The sequence below is a fragment of the Notamacropus eugenii genome, chromosome 6, assembly GCF_028372415.1.
Source record: "Notamacropus eugenii isolate mMacEug1 chromosome 6, mMacEug1.pri_v2, whole genome shotgun sequence".
Lineage (NCBI taxonomy): Eukaryota > Metazoa > Chordata > Mammalia > Diprotodontia > Macropodidae > Notamacropus > Notamacropus eugenii.
Window position 1 is genome coordinate 378,525,541 of NC_092877.1, and position 25,038 is coordinate 378,550,578.

General features: G+C 46.5%; 1 protein-coding gene across 3 annotated transcripts in view; it reads left to right on the forward strand.

Moving 5' to 3' along the window:
- Positions 1-25,038, forward strand: part of BOK (BCL2 family apoptosis regulator BOK) — a 74,947-nt gene that overhangs the window by 24,243 nt on the left and 25,666 nt on the right. For 2 of the 3 annotated variants that reach the window (XM_072618772.1, XM_072618773.1), the window contains exons 2-3: positions 22,370-22,617; positions 23,472-23,694. In XM_072618772.1, coding sequence (XP_072474873.1) covers positions 23,472-23,694 — 223 coding nt within the window. In that variant the 5' untranslated portion in view covers positions 22,370-22,617. Of the gene's footprint in view, positions 1-20,753; positions 21,122-21,497; positions 21,703-22,369; positions 22,618-23,471; positions 23,695-25,038 lie in introns of those variants that run through there. The other variant, XM_072618770.1, reaches the window with a different exon arrangement.

Sequence of the window (25,038 nt, forward strand, 5' to 3'; positions counted from 1 at the left end):
GTTCACATGACCTTGAAGCTGTATGAGGCCCTTTCAGCTTCTTTTCACATCCTCATTTCAGTACTCCCGAGATCAGTGATTTCCTCTTTGTGGACCATATTTCCACTGAACCAGATCTCACCTTCTGCTGCCCTAGGAAGGGTAACCTGGAGGGCCAGGCTGGGCAGAAGCAGGGGGAGGATGGAGGGCAGGGCTGTGGGGTCTCTAGCTACAGGCTTCTGGGGCTGATGGTGCCCCTTCTTCTTCCCCTCCCCTCCTTCCCCTCCTCCTCCCTTCCTCCCATTCCTCCTCCCCCTCCCCTCCTCCTCCTTTCCTCCTCCTCCTCCTCCTGCTCAGAAGGAAAAATATCTTTCTGCTTAAATTTCCTTTTGTTGGGAGGAAAAAAGTGAAAGGATAAAATCACATTATGGGGTAAGATCCTTTGTCCTCGGGGCTGGCTGCTTTGAGTGCTGACAGATGCAGTGGAAACCTTCCTTCTCTGAGAATCCCACAGCCGTGTGAGCCTAGCAGAAGCTCAGACACTTGTCAGTTCTGAGGGTCAGAACTTGAGCAAACTCAATGCAGCCAACATTCATTGTCCAGTTTTCCATTATATATGTATATAATACACTTTGTTGACTTTAATGTACTTTGTAAATGTCTCCAGGGGCAAGTAGGAGGTGCCATAGTGGATAGAGTACCAGGCAGTCAGGAAGACTCCTGTCATGAGTTCAAATTGAGCCTCAGATACTAGCTGTGAGACCCTAGTCAAATCACTTCATCTTGTTTGCCTCAGTTTCCTCACCTGTAAAATGATCTGGAAAAAGAAATGGCAAACCTCTCCAGCATCTTTGCCAAAAAAAAACACCCCCCAAAAAACAAACCCAAACTTCCAAATGGTGTCAAAAAGAGTCAGACACAACTGAAAATCAACCAAATATCTCCTGTTCCCATGTGCTGTAATCCAGGCAAACTGGCCTTTTTTCTCTTCCTTGAACACAACACCTCTTCTCCTGTCCCTGTACCTTCACACTGGGAGCAGCTAGGTGGTGCAGTGGATAGATCACCAGTGCAGGAGTCAGGAGCACCTGAGTTCAAATCTCACCTCAGACACTTGACACACACTAGCTGTGTGACCTTGGTCAAGTCACTTAGCCCCGATTGCCTCATCTTGAGTCATCTCCAGTCATCCTGATGAATTTCTGGTCACTGGATTCAGATGACTCTGGAGGAGAAATGAGGCTGGTGACCTGCACAGCCCTCCCTCACCCAAAACAAAGTCAAGTGCAAGTCATGTCATTATTTCTCTGATGGCATGATCTTCGGCAGTGAAGAATGAACACACACACCTTCACACTGACTGTCCCAGCTGCCTGGAATGCCCCATCTCTTCCCCTCTGCTTCAATGAACCCTTCTCATCCTCCAAAATGCCTTCTACGCAAAGATTTTTCTGGTTCCCCCAAATGCCCCCCCGAAACTATCCTGTCTTTATTACTTCCGTTTCTCTATTTGCATATGTCCTTGTTGCTTCCCCCAGTAGAGAAGAGGCCTCTGAGAGAAGGGATTACTTCAGTCTTCGTATTTGTCTTGAAAACAGCTCAAACCTCCTTCTGGCCTGACACAGGCTTGACTCCTGAGGTCTGGTATATTTAGTATCATTAAGATACTGACGCCAGAAACAGGCAGGGGAGCTGAGAGGACAGGCAGGTTTGAGGAAGAAGATGATTAATTCAGATTGGGACGTACTAAACTTGTACCAATCAGTGGGCATGGGGGGGAGGGGGAAATGGAGAAAATCACAGCTGGAAGTTAGAGAAACTTTATGACCTCAGGGGAGTATGAAGGACGTGCTGTGTAGATTTGGGAGTCCCCAGCAGCCACCGGAGGAGACTAGGAGAAAAACCAGCCTTGCTCAGGGAGAAAGGCGGGCAGAGGACCAGGGAAGAGGGGCATCCCAGAACCAGGGCTGGCTGGCTGGGATCATCCTACCTCCCCCTTACCTCAGCAATGCTCACCTTCACATCTGCTCTCCGAGGAGAGCGGGCTCACATTCAATAGCATTTTTCTCCAAGTTCTCATTCAAAAGCAGCAATGCTGTTGGCTGAGTCCTTGTCTCAACTACTGCTGAACTGAGTCTCAAATGTCATTTCTTCATCCCCAAAGCACTGATGCTGCATTGGCTGCAAATTCCTGGACCTCAGATGGACTAACCTGGACCTTGGGTGGACTGAGAAGTCCATCCAAGAGGAGACCTAGGGTCTGCCCGCTAGTGCCTTTTGTGTCCCCTTGATTCTGAGTACATTGCTGCAAACAGTCAGAGCTTAAAATGTACTATGTTGAAGGGTGCAAGGGGCAGCTAGGTGGTGCAGTGCTAGGCCTGGAGTCAGGGAGACCTGAGTTCAAATCTAGCCTCAGATACTTACTAGCCTGAGCTAATACTTATTGGTCAGTTTTCTCATCTGTCAAATGAGCTGGAGAAGGAAATGGCCAACCACTCCAGCGTCTTTGCCAGGAAAACCCCAAATGGGGTCACCAAGTCAGACGGGACTGAAACAACTGAACAGCAGTTTGAAAACTGGAACTAGTTATAGCTGATCTTCATGCTCTGAGAACTCTCTAAGAACTTGCATTTCACTGACTCTCCTAGAAGGAAGCTCCTCAGCCTGCTCACTCAGAGCATCCTTCTACACTCAGTGGTCCTGTAGGACAAAAGCAGTCTGGGTGGGTGGGCATCCTTCGTAAATGGGGAGCCGGAGCACTGTTCACACTATATGATGCGTGTAATATGGAACAGTGTGACTCAGCTGGTGTGGTTAGGTGTCGGCCTGGAAGCTAGTTTGGGGCAGAATCAGAATCTTATCTATGGGCAGAGGTGAGCTGGAGCCCGCTTGTATGGGTTGATGAGAGCAGATTGTTAAATGTTCGGCGTCAGCATTTATACCTTGGAAGTTAACATGCTACAAACCAGGGCTTGACGTTGTTTTGTTGATTGTCTGATTTAAGAAAGTGATGGAGAAAATCTTAATATTGGAAGATTAAACTTTAAAATGTGCCATGCTTTTCAGAGAACTGGTTGTTAAACATTTACCAGCATAACTGGGGGGGCGGGGGGGGGGCGTGGCAGGGTGTGGAGAGTTAAAGAATGATGTAAAAGACTTCTCCCTGGAGGACTGTTGCATTTCCGCAACGCTTTCATACCAAAGAGACTTATTAACTGGCCTGATTTGCCAGTCCCAGGAGGTTGCCTATGGGCACGAGGTGTGGGCACGGTTCTGGGCCAGGAAGTTTGTGAAGGAGGGCTAGGAAGGCTAGAAGTGAGTCAGAGAGAATAGCAGGACAGGGGAGTTTGAGGACCCCCTTGTGCCACTGAAATCTGCAGGTCCTGATCTAACTCCTGTTCAGACAAAGCATGCTTGCGGCTCCAATGACTCACAGCCCTGGCACAGATGGCCAGTGATCTGTACCGGGGCTTCCTACCAGCTCTCAGGGGAGACTGAGCTATGGTCCTCAACCTGGCCCACCTCCTCCTTGGGGTATTTGAGTGGTGGTCAAACGACCCTTGAATGTCTGTGGACCTTTCTCACAGTGTGAGTGAAGACTCAAGGAGAGTGGGGAGGACCCAACTCGCAGACTGGAGGCTGGGAGAGGGCTGGGTTTGGGGAATGTGCATTGGGAGTCCTGGCTCTTGCGTATATATATATATTTTTTTCCCACTATTCTCTCTGCATTTCTATTGAAGTTAGTTGTCTCATTTTCACCACTACAAAGTGATGACAAGGGATCAGCCCTGGCTGGTTGTAGTCAAGAGAATCAGAGGAAAATGGGATCTCAAAGAATAGTTAGAATAAATAGTAAACCTGGGGAGTTAGAGAGAAAACTGGTGAGTTATGGAAACCTTGGTTTCCTGGGTTTAATATTCAGATGCCAACAACCAGACTGGACCTATTGACTTCTGGGTAAGACTGGACTTAGGATACACAGAAGGAGATCGCTTCTGTGTGACTCCAATCTCCTCGGCATGGAAGTCACCATCTGCCAGTACCTTAATCCCATGGAAGAGTGAAGTATTGCCTCCTCTAGGCCACTCTTTACTCCATGACTGCCTAAGGACCTCAGAGTCAGGTCTTGACAAGAGAGATGAAGAGTCCAGATAGAGATAGGCATAACGAGACAAAGCCTGGAGTTCCCAGCTGAGGTAAATATAAGTTTCAATTACACGATGGGAGTGGAGTGGGCAGGGATGGTAAGTGACATCAGGGATGGCTTCCTGAAGTGTCGTGGGATTTAGAACTAGAGGGAGCCATAGATATCATATGATCCAGCCTCCTCCTTTTAAGCATAAAGTGTCTCAGGCCCAGAGCAGAGTAGCTCATTGGCCAGTAAGTAAATTATCCATTTAGAGCAGGAGTTCTGAACCTTTTAGGGAGTCATAGCCCTCTTTGACAGGCTGGGGAATTCTCTGGACCCCTTCTCAGAACTGTGTTGTTAAATATAGGGGATTACAAAGAAGAACATGGATATTGAAATATTTGTAAACAAAATATTTGTAAAACAGATTCACAGACCTCAGGTTAAGAGCCTTGGAAGTGGCTTCTGTCCAAGGGCAGTAGGGGCAAGGACATGAGTTTGGATCAAAAAACCCTGGGTATGAATCTCAGCTCTGCCTTTTTCCTGCTGGGGAAATCTGGCACAGTGCCTAGGCCCTAGTAGGCATTTAATAAAGATTGGTTGATTGATGATCGATTGGGACCTGTAAAATGAGGCAGTTGGCTTACATGCCTACTGTAAGCTCTCAGTTACATGACTCTTTGCTTAAGTCAATCTCTTCCTTTATTGTGAGGCAGGTAAGGAGAAGATGCAGCCTGGCCTCTTGGAGACCACAACAGCAGGGGGAGAGCTCTGCCCAAGGACTAGGCAATACCCCAGGGTACCACTGGGTGTCATCGGCAGGCCTAAGGCACAGTAGTGGAGGAGAGATGAGGGATTCTCATAGTTCAAGGGAGGAAAAAAGAAGAAGAGAAAGAAAAAAAACGGCAAAGACAGCAGGGAGTGATGCCAATGGCTGCCTTCCCAAAGCTGGACTCAGAGAGAGACCTAAACCAGGTGCTGTTTTAGAGGCTCCCAAGAGCCCAAATTTAGAGATGGGAAGCCCCTTTGGGATCACTTGGTCCAGATCTCTGCTTTTGTTGCGTGCCTGTCTGTTTATTTACTGTTATTCTCTTTGTGTTAGCTTACATGAATAAGAAATGTAACATTATCATCACTATTAATAATGTGCATAATGCCTCAAGGTTTACAAGGCTCCATCTTCTTTGATTTTCACAGTGACCTCGGGGGTTATATGATAGGAGTTATCATCCCCATTTACAGATAAGGAAACCGAGGTGCAGAGGCAGGAAGGACCTGACCTTGGATGTCAGTTACTGATTGGTCCTGTGGATTACTGACCCCATTCTTGCTTCGTTGCTATCAGGAAGCCAGCTGTCTTGGAGAAGGTGAACCCTTGACATTTAATTTTTTTCACCCAAATATGTGAATGTCATCAGGATTCACTGTGTTATCAGCAAGAAGACACATAAGTCTAGGGGCAGGTTTGAGGCACAATGTACTGTCTCTATGGCCCTCCTCATGCCCAAGAATTCATGTCTGCTGTCAGGCCCCTACTGGAAAATGCTGACTCAGATCTGAACACTGGACTTGGATTCCAATGACCTGGGTTCAAATGCTGACGTTATTTACTCCCTGTGTGATCTTGGGCAAGTCACTTAACCTGTAGGGACGCTGGACTTGGAGTCAAGAGGAACAGGGTCCAAGTCCTGCCTCTGACCCTTACTGGCTACAAGGCTGGACGAATCCCATAACTTCTTTGTGCCTCATATCCCTCGTCCATAGAAGAAGGGGTTGGACTACCTGGCTTCCAAGGCTCCTTTCATCTCTACGTCCCATGATCCTAAGACAATGAATATCCAATCTAACCTGCTGGTGACCATCACACAACTTAGGTGGCTGCTGCTGGTCCTTTGCTTAGAATCATAGAAATTCAAGGACCAGAATGAATGAATGAATGACTGTAAGCGCTCACTCTGTGTCAGGCATTGTTCTAATGCTAGAAATACAAATAAAGCCAAGCAAGACAGTCCCTGACCTCAAGGAGCTCCCATTCTAACAGAAGACAAGACGTATAGGGGAATTCAGAGTTTAAGGAGAGGGAGGTTGGCATGGCTTGGAGACGGTGGTGGACCTATGACTAGATGAGATCAGGTGAAAGTCCACCCATCTGGGCACATCCATGGAGGAGCCCATGTGTGGGGAACACTTGGCCAGAGTGCCCAGGCAGACAGACTGCTGCTAATGGCTGCTGATGTCTCCTGGTGATGTTACCAGACTGCTCTCGTGGGGCTTGATTCCCATGGACAAGGTCTGTATTCTCTTCTAGGCACGTAGCCTTTTCCAGTCATGGTCCACCTTCCAGGACCCTTCTTGTGGCTGCTAGCAGTTGTCCTTTCACTAGGTGGGTGCTCTCCTTGATTCAGGTTTCTGGACTTTCAGCTAAGTTCTAAATTCTAAATCTGCCCTCAGGATCATCTTCTGATGATCTCAGCTCCAATCCAGTGACTGGAAAGTTTCTTTCTTATAAAAACAGGCTGTCAGTTCTTCAGCTATGTCCAGTGCCTATGAGTCACCCTACCCAGGAAGAAAAGCCAGTAGATTTATCTCTAGGTCAAAGTGAAGTCTAGGGTTGAATCAGTCCTTTTTCCCAGACAACAGTCTAATTTACAACTGGAAATTCCCAAGATCCTCTTAGCCTTGTATAGAAATTAATTTGAGCCAGAATAAAAACTAAGGGAAGGAACCACTTCACTCTTCTCCACCCACCTGGCCCACATTCCTCCTGCCTTTATTATAAGTACCCGGTAACAAAGCTCCCAAACTCTGGAGCTGTTCTGCACACGCAGGTAAGTAAATATACGGTAATTTGAGAAGAGAATCTGCTCCAGACTTGGAGTTGCGGTGGAGAGGAGGGCAGTGGTTGAAGAGCCCCACAGGAAAAGGCTCCCACCGTTCAAGACATCGTTTCCATGGGCAGAGTTCCTCATTCTGAACAACTGGTTTCCAAGCAAACTCTTCGAATCCAGCCCGTTTGTAGGTGTGACCAGCTTGGGCTTTGCATGTGCTCGGCACTGGGTGCCTTCATGCCTGTGATTCTGTTCCATCCGCAGCCCCATGAGAATTGTGAGGATCAGATGGGATGATATATGGAAGTGCTTTCATGGAGCTAGTGCTTAATGTTTGTTGAATGGAAAAAGCTCGACTTAAACTGAACTGGTACGGCCGGGATTCCCATCCCCCTTTGGCAGATTAAGAAAGTGAGTCAAAGAAGTGCCGAGCGGGGATTTCGGTAAATTGGCAGCAATAGCAGTCAACCTGCCACCAATGCCCCGGAGGTGGACCCCAAGGGGCTGGGTGGTATGAGTTGGTGCTGGCCAAGCGGAACTGGCCTGAAGGCTGGGATTGGGGGTCCAGGCGATGCAAGATATGGGCTTTCTTTTTGAAAGTGGGCCCATTGACAAATTTGGGAGTGCTCAGAGTCATAGCTCTCAGTCCAAAAGAAACTGGGAGTTTACTGATTTTTAAACGTCTTACCTCATCAGGGGTTAAGGAAGAGTTATCCAGAGTTGAGTTCTTGCCAGAGCGTAGCACTTGGTAAGTGGGCTGTGTTAAGGGGATTGAAGAAAAACCTGGAATGGTCTAGTTGCCAGAACCCTGTGTGAGGGTGAGGAATGAAGAAATTATTTTACCCTTGCCTTCTGTTGCTCCCTTGCCTGGTAATTTGGGGAAGGTGGCTTCTGTTTTCTGAAGCTGTTGCCTTATCTGTAAAAGAAACCTTGCTCTCTCTTGACCAGCTAGAGCTGTGATAAGCTCCTCACATAGCCTCCTTAAAAAGGAATGAGGAAATGAGGTCATTTGCAAAGCCACAGTGGTCCCTCTCATGCCCCACGACTTTGCCCTTCTCCTCTCCTGTTTCTAGGGTGACATTAATATGTCTAGATGTCCACTGCCAAGAAATGATGGGCATTCTACGGCCACAACCACTCCCAACTGGCTGAACAAAACGAAACCAAGCTCCACCTGCATTCTTTGTGGCATGTAGAAGGGGAGGCTGGTACAACGGATAGCCCAAGGGGACTTGGGCTTGGAAAGACATGGGGTCAAACAGATTGAGAAAATGAGGGTGATGAAAAAACAAGAGAGATGAATGAAAACATCAACTTAAAAAGTTAGCCAGCATTTTCTTCACCAACACCCCGTGAGATAGGCGCTACCAGTATTAGTGTCCCCATTTTAAAGGAAAGGAAACAGGTTGCTCAGGGTCACAGGGCTAGTGACTGCCACCCAGGACACGGGAGCCCAAGCCTCTCCTGACTGCTGCAGCAGGTGGTCTTTGTTCAGGTCTGACTCTACCAGCTGCTGTATTTAGAATTTCCCTGTCTCTGGCAGAAGCCATGCTTTACCTGTCTCTGTCACCCATAGCACCCAATGTAGTGAAACACAGAGAAAGTGCCCAGCTTCACTTTTTGAGGGAGCAGCCCCAGATAGTGGGAAAGAGGCTGGACCCAGAGCCAGGACACCTGACTTTGGTCCGCTCCAGCCCCTTACTAGCTGTGTGACCAGACCATGGGCAAATCACCTCTCTGACTTAAGGGAATAACGATGCTCACACAACCTAACTCCCTGGATCATTGTGAGGAAAGCACTAAAAAAAATGTGACAAGTGTGTTCAGGGACCAGCCTCTTCCACCCTCTGATAATCTGAGGGCAGCTCTCTCCTCCTGAGATGCCCGATCTCGCCTCTCCCTCCTGGAATCCTGGGATCCTTCAGAACTCAGCACAAAGCCTTTCTCCATCCCCCCATTTTTAGTGCACCCCTCCTCAGTTACTTCTTTATACCATAGTTATTCATGTAACTGGCGATTTGGTGTTTCCTTCCTCCCCAACCACTGCCAAGTAAAATGTAAGTCCCTTCAGGATAGGGACTCCCATTTATCTTTGTAAATGCTCTTCCCCACCATGGAGAGCACCCTTTCCTTGACCTCAGAGAATCCTTCCCTTCCTTCCAGACCCAGCTGAAGCATCACCTTCTTCAGGAAAGCTTGGGAGATCCCAGCCCCTCCCAAACCACCTCTCTCTAGTGTCTAACTGTACATGTGCATCTTATCTCCCCTTGCGGAAGGAAAGCCTCTTGGGGGTAGGGGTTGTTTCATTCTACATCTTCTTAACCTAGGGCCTAAAACATAGTAGGTACTTCACAAAGGTTTGTACCCTGAGTGTCTAAGAGGCCCCATGCAGTGATAATAGAGAGCTAGGCTCAGCATCAGGAAGCCCTGGGATACCTCTGACACTTGGATGTATGACCCTGAACAAGTCAATGAACCCCAGGCAGGGCTTTAAGATTATTAGTTGCTAAGCTCCATTGATAGAGGGAGTTTCCTTAATGAATCATGGGTCTGGTCCCCCTACCAAGTCCTCACTGCTTAACCTGGTGCTTGGCACATAAAAGACTTGCCCAATGCTTGTTGAACTAAAGTGAATGTGGACTCTTGCATCCTTCGACTGCCCTTAGCTGGTTGCTTCTCCCAATGAACCTCAAAGAGAAGCTGGGTTCCTATTTAGTAATGCAAAACTCTGTTTTGACGAACTTCTTCCAGATATAGCAGTGTCTCTGCAGGTCCTGAGTCTGTGTGGCAAAGAACAGCTTTGATCACCCAGAGTTGCTGTTTCTGACTGAAAAAGGAACTGTCCTCCAGCACAGTCTGTGCCCCTTGGATCCTTCCTGGCCTTCAGATATACAGGCCCTCAGGCTTATTTATCTCTCACTCATCTTGGTTTATATAAAACACATCTGGTTGTAAGCCTTTGATCCTCCCTGCAGCAAACTGACTGAGCTTTGGAGGAAAAAAATAAACAGTGATGCTCTGACTCAGGCAGACAACTGATTCTGGGCTAGACAAAAGAAGAAGGCTAGGGTCAAATCCCCTACTGGGATCCTCTCTGGGGAGCCCAGAAGTGTGGAGGGATGGCTGCCTGGCTTTCCCCATGGAAAGACAATTTATCTCTTTGGGGGCTGAGACTGAATGCCAGGGAAGGAAGCACTGGGGTAGAAAGAGATCCCAGAGGGCCCCTGAACCAGCACTGGGAACAGGAAAAGGTGCCACTAACAGCTTTGTGATCCATCACTCAGTACCCGGTTACAGCTTCCCAGGCAGAAAGAAATGAGAGGTCTTAAAAAAAGAACGGTCCTAGCTGTGTATGGAACAAGGACCAAGTTCCAAAAACTTGGTGGTTCTGATCCCCAAATGGAGGGACTTCTCGGCTCTAACCTTCAGTCCTGCACATGAGCCTGCAGTGGACTAGCAGGGAAGGAACAAGACCAAGTGAGGAACCAGTTGTTCAGTCTGTCTGAACCTGAGAACCTTCAAGCAGGCTGAGTCTAGCAGCCACCAATGGAAACTCAACTATACACAACTCAATGGACCCAAACCCAGGTCAGGACATTGTAGAGTTTAGACCAGGATCAGACCAGCTTGGAAGCATCAAAAACTCGCTGACTGAGCTTAAACATAGTAGACAGACATGAAAAAGACAGAAACTCAGGTCTGACACCCACTCCCCGCCCCCCAGAAGTGAGCACTGACATAAAAGCTAAAGTCAAGAAATTGGCTAGAAGAATGAGAAAATAAGAAAAGAACCCAACCATAAAGAACTACTGTGGTGACAGAGAAGCTCAAGATGCAAACATAGAAGATATTGACTTGAAAACACCTACAAGTAAAACTTCAGAAAAAAGACAGATTGGATGCAAGTTCAATAAGAATCCTTAAAAGAGCTGAAGAGAGAGATGAAAAAGAGCAAAAAAAGAAAAGGACTTTTAAAACCAACTGAGAGAAGGAGAGGGAAAAAAACAGGAAAAGAAATAACAAGAAAGATATAAAAAGAAAATATACAACTTTGTAAAAGAGGTACAGAACATTATTGAGGAAATAACTTCTTAAAAATTAAAATTAACCAAACAGAAACTAATGACTACATGAGACATCAAGAAATAATAAAACAAGTTAAAAGACTGAAAAATAGAAGAAAATGTGACATATTTGTGGAAACAATTTCTCTGGGAAACCAGATTGAAGAAAGATAACTTAGGTATCATTGGGCTACCTAAGAGCCACGAATGAAAAAACAGTGTAGGTATCATATTTCAAGAAATTATAAAGGAAAACTGTCCAGATTCTTCAAAGATGAGGGCTAAGTAGAAACTGGAAGAATCCACTGGTCACCTCCTAGAAGAAATCTCAAGATAAAACACCCATATATAATATATATATATAATATTATATATACAATATACATTGTCTCTCCTGATTCTATTTTCCAGGTCAGTTGTTTTTCCAATAAGATATTTCACATTATCTTCCATTTTTCCAATCTTCTCGCTATGTTCTGTGATATCTGTCTTTCTCATAAAGTCCTTAGCGTCCATCTGTACCATTCCAGTTTTGAAAGATCTATTTTCTTCAGTGAGCTTTTGAATCTCCTTTTCCATTTGGCTAATTCTGCTTTTGAAAGCATTCTTCTCCTCATTGGCTTTTTGAACCTCTTTTGCCAATTGAGTTAGGCTAGTTTTCAAGATGTTAATTTCTTCAACATTTTTTTGGTTCTCCTTTAGCAGGGAGCTGATCTGCTTTTCATGCTTCTCCCTCATCCCTCTCATTTCTCTTCCCAGTTTTTCCTCCGCCTCTCTAACTTGATTTTCAAAATTCTTTTTGAGCTCTTCCATGGCCTGAGCCCATTGGGTGGGCTGGGGCACAGAATCCTTGATTTCTGTGTCTTTGCCTGATGGTAAGCATTGTTCTTCCTCATCAGAAAGGAAGGGAGGAAGTGTCTTTTCTCCGAGAAAGTACCCTTCAATAGTTTTATTTCTTTTCCCTTTCCTGGGCATTCTCCCCAGCCAGTGGCTTGACCTCTGAATATTCTCCTCACACCCACCTCACCTCCTGATCCTCCCAGCCAGCGTTTGGGGACTGAGATTCAAATGCTGCTTCCCGCCTTAGGGCTTTTGGCGGGGGCAGGGCTGCTATTCAGTGTGAGAATTAAGTTCAGATGGTCAGGTCGGGGCAGGGCCGCCTCTCAGGCACAGTTCCCTCAGGAGGTTTATGCACAGACCTTCCACAATGGATCCAGGCTCCCGCCCGCTTGGGGAGCCCCTGTCTGCAGCCGCCTCTCAGCTTCTATCTCCGGGGGGGTGGGGGGCCGAGCCATGGGGACACCCCACTCCCCTCTCGACCCGCCAAAGAGACTCTCTCACCGACCCTCGTCACCTGTGGGTGGGGGAGCTTGTGCCGCCGCTGGAGATCCCGTCTCCGTAGCCCACTCGGATCTTTTCCTCATGGTGTCGCGGCCGCTGCAGGGCTGCACTCAGCTCCCAGTCCCGGCACCCAGTCCACAGCGTGAAGGACCCCCCGCGAGAGGTTTGCAGGTCTCTCCGGAACAGAAATCTCCCTTGCTCCAATATTCCATGGCATCTGGGTGCAGAATTCACCGTGGGTTGGTCCCCTCTAGCCATTCTGTGGGTTGTGGGTTCGGAGCTATGTGTATGTGCGTCTTTCTACTCCGCCATCTTCTATATATATAATATAAAATATTATAGCCAAAATCCAGAACTCCCAGGTAAAGGAGAAAATGCTGCAAATAATAAGAAAGAATTCAAGTACTATGGAACCACAATCAGGATCACACAAGATCGAACAGCCACTATGATAAAGAAATGGAGGGCTGAGAATATGATATTCTGGAATGCAAAGGGTAAAGGAAAGGAGGGGGAACCTGTGGCCTCAAGGTCACATGTGGCCTCTTTGTGCTGTGAAGTTTGGATTCAGTCAAAGGGCCACACTTGAGGACCTAGAAGGCCACATATGGCCTTGACGCTGCAGGTTCCCAGTCTCTGGTCTAGGATCACAGCCAGGAATAATCTATCCAGAAAAACTGAGTATAATCCTATAGGTTTTAATGAAATGGAAAACTGAAAAGATGAATCCCTGTTTTAGTATTAGTGTGTCAAAATGCCAGAGCTGAATAGAAAATTTCACATTCAAACACAGGAAACAGTGGAGCAGATGAGGTATGCAATTACTAGAAGTAAATGAGCACAGTAAACTGGTGTCTAATAAACTCAAAGATCTCAGATATCAGGGCAGGAATTATGCTGGGAAAACGGGACAGAAGCCTGGCAGAAACCAGGCATCAACCAACATCTCATACCATGTACTAAAATGAGCTGAAAATGGGCGCACGATTTAGCTGTAAAGGGTGATATCCTAAGCAAATTAGCGAAGCATGCAAGAAGTTACCTGATAGGTGTATGGATATGGGGAGTGCATGATCAGACCAGAGACAGAGAGGTCCACTGGAGGTGAACAGATAATGTTGATAATATAAAATTAAAACAATTTGGAAAACAAAACAAATGCAGCTAAAGTTAGAAGAAAAGCAGGAAACTGGGGGGAAGTGTCTGAGGCTGTATTTGAACTCAGGTCTTCCTGACTCTAAGCTCTTTCTTCTTCTTCTTCTTCTTCTTCTTCTTCTTCTTCTTCTTCTCTTCTTCTTCTTCTTTTTCTTCTTTTCCTTCCTCTTCTTCCTTGGAAGGAGAGGGAGATGTGGTTAGTGAGGATTTTGTTTTGCATTACTATCCACATTTACAATATGTTTTATTTTTCTTGCCTTCTCATTGTGTTGGGGAGAGAGAGAACTTGTGACTGGGAAAAAATTAAAAACTCTGTGCCTTTAAAAGTTATGTCCTGAACTGAAATCTTTTGACATCATTCTTATCAAAGACCTCCCCAGTTTCTAATCTACCCCCAGGTCCTGCTCTCTGAATCAACCCAGGAAGTACTCTTCCCTAAAAGGGATGATTAGAGCAATGATGTGACCAAGAAGGAAGGGGTCTTGAGGTGTTTCAGTTAGTGGTGGTTTCTCTGGAATTCACCTTTGACCAGCTGGAAAGGAGAGATTCAATAGTTTAAGGAAAATGTTTCTCTAGGGTGCACCCAAAGTTAAGTGGTTATTGTTCTGTTTGATGGAAAAAAATATTAACTGAACTTTCAGCAGAGCTCTGTAACCATGTTATAATTCACTGTGAAATTTTGTCTGTTGGTCTGGCGAGTCTTTAAATTATGACTCTAAAATAGCTTGTGTGATTTTGACAAGAAGTTTTCAGAGATATTGGATAGCTCTGCCCCTCTTTGGAACGCTGTCTTTCTCTGTGTTTCTGTGTCTCTGTCTATATCCGTCTGTCTCTCTCCATATGTAGTATTTCCTCTGAGGCGACTACCCCTCCTTCTACTTGCATTGATGAGGTGGGTGTCCAGAATGTGACTACTTGACTCATTTAAGGTTATCCCTGAGGATCGGAAGGTTGTCTTTCTAATGCTTCCACAAGCCTCACTAATTTGTATCCTACTGTGATTATGTTTTGGTTATTAAATATATCTGCCAGATATATCAGTCCTAATTAGCTTTTAGAAATGGATATCTGTTAAAGGGGTACAGTAAGAAGAGTTGTTGAAAAAAATTCCACCGCCCCCACCACAAGCACTCCCCCCACCACACACATACAGAGTTTCTGTGACACACTGTCCCACCAGAACACACAGAATCTAGGGTAAAATGGAATCAGCTCCAGCTTAGAGCACACATGTGGCAGAAAAGTAACTCAACTCCTGGTCACCAGGGAGTCTTTGTCTCCCCTTTGTAGGTTGCTTCAGGAATTCCTCTTTAGGCTTGAAGTAGATTTTCTGCTGGGGTCTTTGTGAAGTCATGAGTCCACGTCCAGCCTGTACTAGGCTCCTGCTGCAAACGCTACTGGAAGCTGCTCGATGATGCTGATGGGAAGTCCTCTGGACTTCTGAGCTTTGCCATGTTTTCTTCTGGCCAAGGCAAAGTGGAGGAAGGCTGAGACCAAAGCTCAAGGGGCTCTTTCCCCACCACCCACAGAGGGGATTTCCTCTCAGAGGTGGTTCTCTGTCGTCTCTGCCACCAGACACTTGCTTAACTGTATTTTCTATGGCCTTGAGCTGGCTTCATAGTTTATAGATGATCCCTAGAACATGATTAAATTTCCTCAGCTAATCTAACTCCTTTCTAGGCAAAGTAACTTCTAATTCATCCAGTCTTCATCAAAGAGATCTAAATTGAACAAAGGCTTTTCATACTTAGTTGGAAATGCTTTTAATTGAGGTAATTGGAATGAGACAAGTTCCCACCTGATTAAGGTACCAGAGAGTAGTATTTCATTATGTCCTTTTCTTGAGGTGGGGATAATTTGATTGATCTACTCAACAAATCCTATCATTACACAGAAATATTTGGAATTATTTTCATATAAATTAATAAAAATTATCTCTGGCAGGCTTGTGCCTACATGTATCTGCCCACTATCGTTTGGGTCATCGGCAATTCTGAGTCTTCAAGAGATCATGATGTTCCATGACCTTCAGTTACATGTCTTCACTGGGAGAATACAAAGGATGGCCTTTGGTGGCAGAGAACACCTTGGGGTCAGTCAATGAGAGCCTTGCATAGTTCCCTAAAATGCACCTCAACCTATTCGACTGCTGTTTGGTATTCAGCCCTGATCACTGTGCAGCTTCAGTGTCTGTCCAAGATATACATACAAATGGACTGATTCAGTGAACTATTCATGCAACTGAAACCTGTGCTCCAAAAATTTCTCTCAAAAACAGAGAAAGAAGACACTCTAACCTTCTTTTAATCAGAAAAATGTGATCAGTGTGTCCAGACCAGGAGGAATGGAGCAAAAACAAAACAAAATAAAACAAACAAACCCTAGACCAATTTCACTAATGAATATTAATGCAAAACAAGACAAAACAAAAACAGCTTATCAAAGAGAATACAGCAAGATATTTTCAAAATAATTCACTATGAGCAACTTGGATTTGTTTCAGGGATGCAAGGACCACCCAGTATTCAGAAGACAATTAAAATAACCACGTAAACAGCAAAAACAATAACATTTACATAATTATATGACTAGATGGAGAAAAAAGCCTTCAACAAAATACAAGACTCATTGATGTCTAAAACTCTAGGCATAGCAGGGCCTTTATGTCATGTAATAAAAATATCTAAAGCCAAGATCGAGTATCATTTGTAATAAGGAAACATGGAAAGTCTTCCCAGGACAAATGAAGATGAAGGAAAGACTAGTTCTAGAAATGATAGTCATATCAATAAGACAAGAGAGATGAATTAAAGGTATAGAGATTAGGAAAGAGGAAATGAAATTATCTATGCGTACAGGCAACTTGACAGCTTACCAAGAACACCAGGAGAACTAGTGAAGCTAATTAATGTTATTAATAGCTCCCAGTAAGTAGGAGGTAAGTAAATAGGACACAAACGAAACACCCACAAAACGCCAATATTTTATACAGGACTAACGAAAATAGGAGGAAATGACTGCAAGAGAAATTTCATTAAATATAACTATAAAAACCTCCATAAAATATCTGGGCACTAACCTATCAAGAAGCACTAAAATCTTGTAGAACTCCAAATGCGCGATGTTCTTTATAGAAATCAAGATGAGTGATTACTTGTAGCTGGGCCACGTCAATATGAAAAATGACGATGCTCCCTAGGAATGCAGATTTAGTACTGCATCAATCAGGATGCCAAGAGCATGCTTTATCAAATTAGGCAGAACAATGACAAAATCCATGTGTGACAGCAAGGATATTGGATTAGGGATCTGGTTGGCTCCAGCCTTGGCTCTTCATACGACCTAGAAGCAGGACCTCAGGCGAGCTCTTAAACCTCTGGAGCCCAGGTGTAACCCGCCTCAATGGGCTAGATCCGGTGTTAGAAGCCCCTGACTTCAAATCCTGTCTCTGACACTATGAAGTATGTCACAAGCCTCAGTTTCCTTCTCTGGAAAATGAAGGGAACCTCTGAGGTATGCTCTAGCTCTGTGATTCAAGGACTTAATAGTCTTGAAAGTTCCTTTTGCCACTAACAGTCTATTATTCTAAGATTTATACTTAGTCATACGATTTAAAAGTCAGAAGAACCTGAGAGATCATCTAGCCCAACTTCCTCATTTTACATAAGAAGAAACTAAGGTCCATAGAGGTTAGGTGACTGACTCAAGGTCATACAGTTGTTAAAAGGCAGGACTAGAATCCAGATCTCTGACTCCAAATTCAGTGCTCTTTTTTCCTCACCATGATGCCTTCCCAAGTCTTTCAGGGACTGGGGGCTCCATTCTCTTGAATTCTTATGGTCTGATTAAAGAGATAGACTTGCCGATTCTTTTCAGAAAAGGGTGTACAAATCTAAGTACGCATAAACCTCAGAACTCCCAGAGCTAGAAGTCTGTCAGTTGTATTACATGTGACACACTAGAATTGTGTGGTGGTTATAAAGAATTTGCTGGAAAAGCAAACTTTAGACACTACCCGAGGCATGGATAAGGTGGCTTTCTTTGAGAGCTGACAAGATGCTCAGAGCAGAAGCAGCACCCAACCAGGAAGCCCGGTCTCTCTCAGGAGAGCCTGAGGGAAAGTCCAGTGAGAAAGTCAAAGCACTAAACACCTCGAATGCACCCGGCTGGATAACCTCCCAGAGAGTCTGTATTCAGTGAGATCCTGGTTGAGAGGATTAGGCATCACAAGTTGGGGGAAGCATGGCAGGAAACTGAAAACTAGAACACAGCTACCCTTCTAGAAAACAAACCCCAGACCCTTCGGTCAATTCCTACAAGAGATGTTTTAGGTTAGTCCTTTACTGACCTAATCGCTTCTTGAAAGCTTTATGGCCAATTAGTGAGAGATCAGGACTTGAAACGAGGTCTGGCTTTAACAGCAGGGTTTTGCCAGATCAGGCCTGCCTCCTCCATCTTCTCAACATCTACAACCCTTCTTGTCTGGTCAGCAACCTTGGCCCTTCTTTCTTTTGTCTCTCCAGTTAGCTCCTCGCGGGCAGGCACAGATCATATCTTGTACTTTCTTCTAACCCAAAGCGGACACCAGATACATGTTGGTGAAAGATGTGGTATCATCTGAGGTCCTTTCTTTGGATTGCTATTGAAGAGTAGCCATTATCAGCGACTGCACTCACATTCTGGGCTTCCCAACAAAGGCCCTTTCAGAAACATGGCGAACGTGGAAGAACATCAAAGAAAGTTAAATTGACTATGTCTTAAGCTACATGTTGAACTGACCATACGTTTTTGAAGAGGAATGCAGGCTGTACATGAAACAATAACAGCTAATATTCATATAGCACTTTGAATGTGTGAGGAGCTTTACAAATATTATCTCATTTTATCTTCACAATAACCCTGTAAAGTATAGGTGCTATGATTATCCTCATTTACAGATGCGGAAACTAAGGCAGTGACTTGCCCAGGGTCACACAGCTGGTGAGTATCTGAGGCTAGATTGGAATTCAAGTCTTCCTGATTTCAAGCCCAGTGCTCTGTTCACTGTGAGAATCCTCAAAGTTTCATGTACACCCCTTTCTTCTTATTCTATATGAAAATGCTTCTTTTATGTTGTGTTCATTAAGTTCAGAATTTTTTTTTTAAAGAACTTGACCATGTCTTACTGGAGAGGAAATAGATGGTTATTGATGTGGAAGGTGTTTCAGAATCTGTTATCATAAGAGTCTCTGGGGCAGAGTGAAATGGAAATGCTAGATTTGAAGTCAGAAGACTTTGAACCAAACCTCTGCTGTGTATCAGCTGTGTGACTTTGGGCAAAGCATTAGGGAGCGTTCCCAGATTTGGCCAGATGGAGCCAGGAACTTGATCACTATTGCTATAGCAACCTATTCTCAGTATTGACCGTGATGGAACCATCAGACCTGGCCGCTGCTGTCGTAGACTTTAGCATGCAGTTGTAATATCTTCGAGGAGCTTTGTGAAAGGTAGAAAAGTGCCTTCCCTGGGAGATTACTCTCCATTTACACTGCATGTACTGTTAGTGTCCTCCAGTTTGGAATGTGAGCTGCCCAAGGGAAGGGCTCATGATCTTGTTTCTCTTTGGTCTCTCTTGCCAGTGCCTGGCATACAGTAAGTGCATACTATGTGTTCATTGCTGAACTGCTCCAGGAGAAGAGGAGTAGATTGCTTCCTCCTTCCTCTCTGGCCCCCCATCTTTGAAACGTGGGCAGTGTTGGGCTTTTTTTCAACCACACCCATTCTCTTCACACTGAGCTTGCCTTAGCCGCTAGTCCCAACCCTCACCCCTTTGCAAGGGTTTCTCTTCGCACATGTGTAGATTAGAACAATGGGCACTACACTGTAACCTTAAGGGGCAGCTTGCTCAGTCTCCTACCAGACAGCAGTATTACTGACTCACCTTTTCCCTGAAGAAAGACTCTGGACTCGCCTTTTTTTTCCCACTTAGGAAAATCTAGAACAATGTAAAAGTGGGTAAAATGTTCTCTCACTAAGCTCTAGACCCCTGGCCCCAAGGCCAACAGAGAAGGTCCATTTTCTGTATCCCTTTCTCCCCCTGCATACCCTGCCATAATTTTTCTGACTTCCTGTTGGCATTAGTGAAGCATACAAAGCAGAAGATGTTATGATTGGTCAAAATTTTGTCTTAAACTGGCATTGCATAGGAGCTAATCGGAAATGTAAACAAACTATAAAGAGAAAATGACCTTTGGACTTCAATCTTACAGAACAGAGAGAGGGAGGGAAAGTGGAGGGTGAAAAATCACTGTGTGTCAGGCCCCTCAAACAGGAAGCTCAGCAACCATGAGTCCACTCCTCGGGGTAGAGGCAGAGAGAATGATACCCAGAAATGACTGGCATAGAAAACCCAAAGTCGTCTTTAAAACCTTTTTTTAAAATAAAGAAAAAAGGCCTATCTGTACAAAAATATTCCTAGTAGAACTATTTGTAACAGGAAAAAAAAACCAGCCCCCAAACTGGATCTTTACTGAGAAGACATAGCAAGAACAGAAATTACAGTCAGTCCCCTAGATCCAGGGTGCACCTGACCCTGTGTACCCACTCAGTCCCTCAGAATAGTCAAACTTAGAACACAAAGGTAGTGAGGCTCACCTGTAACATCTTTCCAGCCCTGAGAATTGTCATTTTGATCAATTAATCCACAAACCTTTAATAAGCAACCAGTGTGTGCCAGGCTCTGGGCTAATCACCCTCTAGTCCCAACTAAAGTCATGTCAGGGTATTTGCATGGATCACAGATAGGTCTCTGCCTTGCTGGGTGCAGTTTCTCAACTGAGGGATCAAACCAGTGCTAGACTGGATCACTCAATGGATACTGCAGCTCCTCCCCAGACTCCAGACTCTGTTGACTATCACCAATTTACCCCATATAAACTTGTTTGTATGTAGTTCTTTACCTGTCATCTCCCCCATTAGATTGTAAGGCTCCTTGAGAGCAGGGGCTGTGTTTTTGCTTTTCTGTGTATCCCCAGAACTCAGCACAGTTCCTGGCCCTGAGTAGGTGCTCATTACTGAGTGTCAACTGACTGACTGACTGCCAAGCTGCCAGTGAGATTTCTCTAGATTTCCAGGATACACTAGTTCCCTAGCAATGTCCCAATTCAAATACTTTGCCCAAAACTAGGAAAGAATAAGCCCAAAAAAGACAAAAGAAAGAAAGGTGCTATGTGTTCTTGGACACATGATAGGTGTGGGGGGGGGGTGTGGGGAGGGACATAGGACAAGGGTCCCCTCCCCACCTGAGAGTTCATAGCAATTCTCACCTCCCTACTCAGCCAGGAGGGAAACACGTCAAAAGGACTGAGGGAGGAGCTTCCCTGGCCTTTTGCATATGAACTCACTTTGGGCTCTGTGCCTCCTGAGTCATCAGCCTTTCAATTAGAAGCCTTTTTGATGCCCCACAGTATGAACCGCAGAATCATCATGGCCAAATCAGGCTCCTAATGTGTTTGGTTAGAGTCTGGACCTTTATGGGCCAGTCCTCCCAGTGGGGTGGAAATGGGACAGAGATCTGAGTGCTTGCTAAGCCCCATGCACTCACATCCTTGCTGAATTGAACTGTCCACTCCTTTAAGGGAGACGGGGTGAGTATCTCAAATCTTGTTTTTGATGGGAAAAATGAAACGGAGAGAGGCTGACTGATTCACCCAAGGTCTCACAGCTGTCCTGAGACGTGGAATGATAATTCAGCTGTTCTGGTGCCAGGTAGTCCAGCCTTGACCTTCCTTCTGAGACCCACATCCCCAGCCACCTCCAGGACCCTTCCCCTGGAGGCCCCTCCATCCCAGCCAGTTCAAGATAATGACAGCATATATTTGTGTCTCTCCCATGAGAGTGTCAGCTCCTTAACGGAAGGGACCACGTGTGACCCTCTGACTTTCCTCTTAAATCTATAATTTTTTGTCAGTAGCTCCACCATTCATCCAAATCCTCTGTGTTTGAAACCAATGTTTTCTGCAGTTTGTCTCCCCCAGGGGCAAGGGTGGCACAGCAGATTGATTTCTGGACCTGGAGTCAGAAAGACCTGAGTTCAAATTTGTCCTCGCACACTGACTAGCTGTGTGACCCGGATGAGTCCCTTAACTTCTGGCTGCCTCAGGTTCCTCAACTGTAAAATGGGGAGAATAGCACCTACCCCCTAGGGTTGCTGTGAAGATTAAATGAGGTAATGTTGGTAAAGTTCTCAGGACGATGTCCAAGGTTTCTCCTTTCTTTCCTTCCTTCCTCTCTTCGCATCATCTCCAGGTGCAGTGTGGTGTAGCAGGACACTGATCTCTAAATCAGAAAGACTCAACTGCAAACCCCACCTTCATGCTGAAAAGCTGTGAGACCCAGGACTTGCCCCACGCAACAGCGGCTTTTGATCTACTTAGTCACTAAGCTTTCTTCTATCTGTCTTCCAGGGGAAGACATTGCGAGAGATTGTGTTTTGGGGAAGGGTTCGACCAGATAAGATGGGTCTGAGGTCCCTGTCCACTCTGAGATCTGGGACTTTGACTTAGGATCCTATTTCTAGATAAAGAGATATTCGAGGCCACGTAGTCCCACACCCTCATTTTGCCGGAAAAGAAAACAGGCTCAGAGAGAGGAAAGGGGGCTTTGGAGGCCAGCCCTCTCCCAGGTGCCGCTTCCCACAGAGCATTCTCCCTTAATCAATCACAGTAACTAGCTGGTTCCTCCTTAAGAGAGAGAAGAAATGGGAGTCTGGTTTCTAACCGCCTTCTGTAGCTCCGCCTCCTAGTCATTTCATTTTCCTTAGAAGGCTCTTTCTCTCCCTGACACTGACTATCTGTCTGTCTGTCTGCATGTCTTTCTGACTTTCTCCCTCAAAGAAAGTCTGTGTACAAGCCAGAAGGACGTGGGATGGTCCAGAGACGCTAAGAGCCAGGGAGAGAGACTCCCAGTGCCACGGGAGCCCAGGGAAACCCAGTCACCCAGCAAACGTCCGCGGAGGGGGCAGAGAGCTCTGAATCCACAGAGGAGACGAGTGTATGTGTGAACGGAAGGAGATGAGGAGGAGACGTTGAAACCAAGATTTATCTTTCATCTTTGCAGAGGGGAAAAAAATGCAACTTGAGAGGTGAGTCGTGGGGTTGCTTTGTTGGAGGGTGGGGAAAAGGGACGGTCAGAACTAGTGCTATGAGAACCTGAAAACCCCTCCCGCATGGGAGTGAGGAGTCCTGGGGGCTCACCTGGTCCTTAGTCCCAGGACCAGGGCTGGACCTGCGTCCTGCTAACCCCAGAAACCAGATGGGCGCCAGACAAGACAGCAAACACATTCAGAGTCGGGCAGCTGTCTCTAGTGGAAGTCTAGGCACGGAGTGACGCTAGCCCCGGGTTATAACAGGGGTTACCCATCCGTCCAGACCTCGAACCAGAACCCCAGTTCTCTGCCGACCTGGGCAGCTGAGAGGACTGGCCTTGGTGCCGACCTGGGCAACTGAGAGGACTGGCCTTGGTGCCGACCTGGGCAACTGAGAGGTCTGGCCTTGATGCCAACCTGGGCAACTGAGAGGACTGGCGTTGGGACCTAAGGCCATCGTCTGATTTCCTGATTTTTGTTCTTGAGCTTAGTTGGTCCGGCTGGGTACTAGCCTCTGTTTGGAGTCAAGGGGGATCTGTCTTCATTCCCACAGCCCTCCTCTTAGAAGGCTCCCCGCCCTTAGGACCTCCTCACTCCTCAATCCCCGTGGGGTTCGGACCCTCCTTTGCTGCTTCTGGGTCCTGGCCCTTGCCGTCGGAGCCCAGAGAGAGGTAGCTGGGGATGAATTGTAGAGGGTAGGGTAATAGGGGGCCGTCCTCGGTTCGGCGCGTGGACTAACCTAGCACAAAACACCTTAGTCGCCACCTTCCCAGGCAGGACACCTCTTTCCCTCCCCCCCCCCAGGCGCTTAGCGAGCCTCCCGGCATCAGGCTGCCCTCTCTCCCTAACAGATGGAGGTTCTCCGGCGCTCATCAGTGTTCGCTGCGGAGGTGATGGAAGTGTTTGACCGCTCCCCTACCGACAAAGAGCTGGTGTCCCAGGCCAAAGCCCTGTGCCGGGAATACATCCACTCGCGGCTCATCCGGGCCGGGCTGGTCTGGAGCAAGCCCGAGTACAAAACGCCGACGCCGGGTGGGAAGCTAGCAGAGGTTTCCAGCATCCTCCTCCGGCTTGGTGAGTGGGGATAGCAGCTGGGGCAGGCTCTAGCATCTGCCTGATGCTGAGATGACTCATTTGTAGCCTGAGAAATGGGCCCGTTTCCCTTACCTTCAAACAGCTTCGGCTAACTTCTACCCCAGTGGGCTTGCAGTCTGAGGCCTGGGTTCAAGTCTGGTCTCTGGTCCTTCACAGATATGTGAGCAGAGACAGGTCACTTAAAATATTCCTTTTTCCCCTTCACCCGCCCCCCAAATAAGACATCTTCCAGTCAGGAGGAATGTACTTTGCTGACCAAAATGTGCTGCTTAAATGTGAACAATGTTGAAAGGATGCTAAATTTAGAGTCAGAGGGCCTGGATTCAAATCCTGACCTGCTACTAACTATGATCAGGAATGAAAGGAATTGTAGAGGCCACATTTCCAGGTGAGGAAACTGAGGCCCAGAGAAGTCAGTTGCCCATAGTTAGAATAATAAAGCAGGTGAGCCTCCATGGGGCTCCCTCAGGACATCACCAGCTGCCCTGAGACTGTCTCATGCCAGTCTCTGATGGAGCTGACCGAGGGAGGGAGGGACCTAGGTCCCAGAAGGTGCAGGGACTGGCCCCAGGACATGGCTTTCCCAGGCTTTGACCCTGCCCACAGAGTCACTTCTGAACACAACTGTCAGGGCTTCTGGGAGGGCTTTCAGTAACCACATCCATCAGTGCCTGGCATACAGTAAGTGTTTAATCAATACTGATTGACCAGCAAGCTGTATGCCAAGCACCTGCTAGGTACAGAGAATGAAACGAAGAATCAAGCAAGCATGTATCAACAAAGAACCTACTAAGCGCTGGCCTCAGAACTGGGTTCAAATCTTGCCTCTGGCACAAACTGACTGTGGATTTGCTCGGGGTGCTCAGCCTCTCCATGAAATCTCAGAGAAGGAGTCAACCTGAATTGGTGGAGGGCAATTCCTCACCTGGGAGTTTTCTGCCCCGTGAATGTTCCTAGCACTATGCTGGGAGCCCAGAATACAGACAAAGATTGACATTATCCCTGCCCTCCAGAAGCTCAGACTCTGTCCCCCTCAGAGCCTGGTGAAGCACAGGGCTGGCCTACTCCTCTCTGGCTTCTGTCAACATCTGGGCTTTGGGGAGCTGAGTCAGCCTCTTCCAAGAGGCTCTGGGTCTTCCACATTTTCCTCAGAGGGCTCCCTGCCTCCAGGCTCAGGCCTTTTTCCTTCCACCAGCTGCTAAGCTTGCCCTGACAATTCCTGATTCCTGCCTGTCTGCTCAGCTCCCCCTGCTCAGAACCCTGTGGGGCCTAGAACCTCCTGCTGGTGGATCTGGGTGGCCAAACCTGACATCTGCTGTTGCT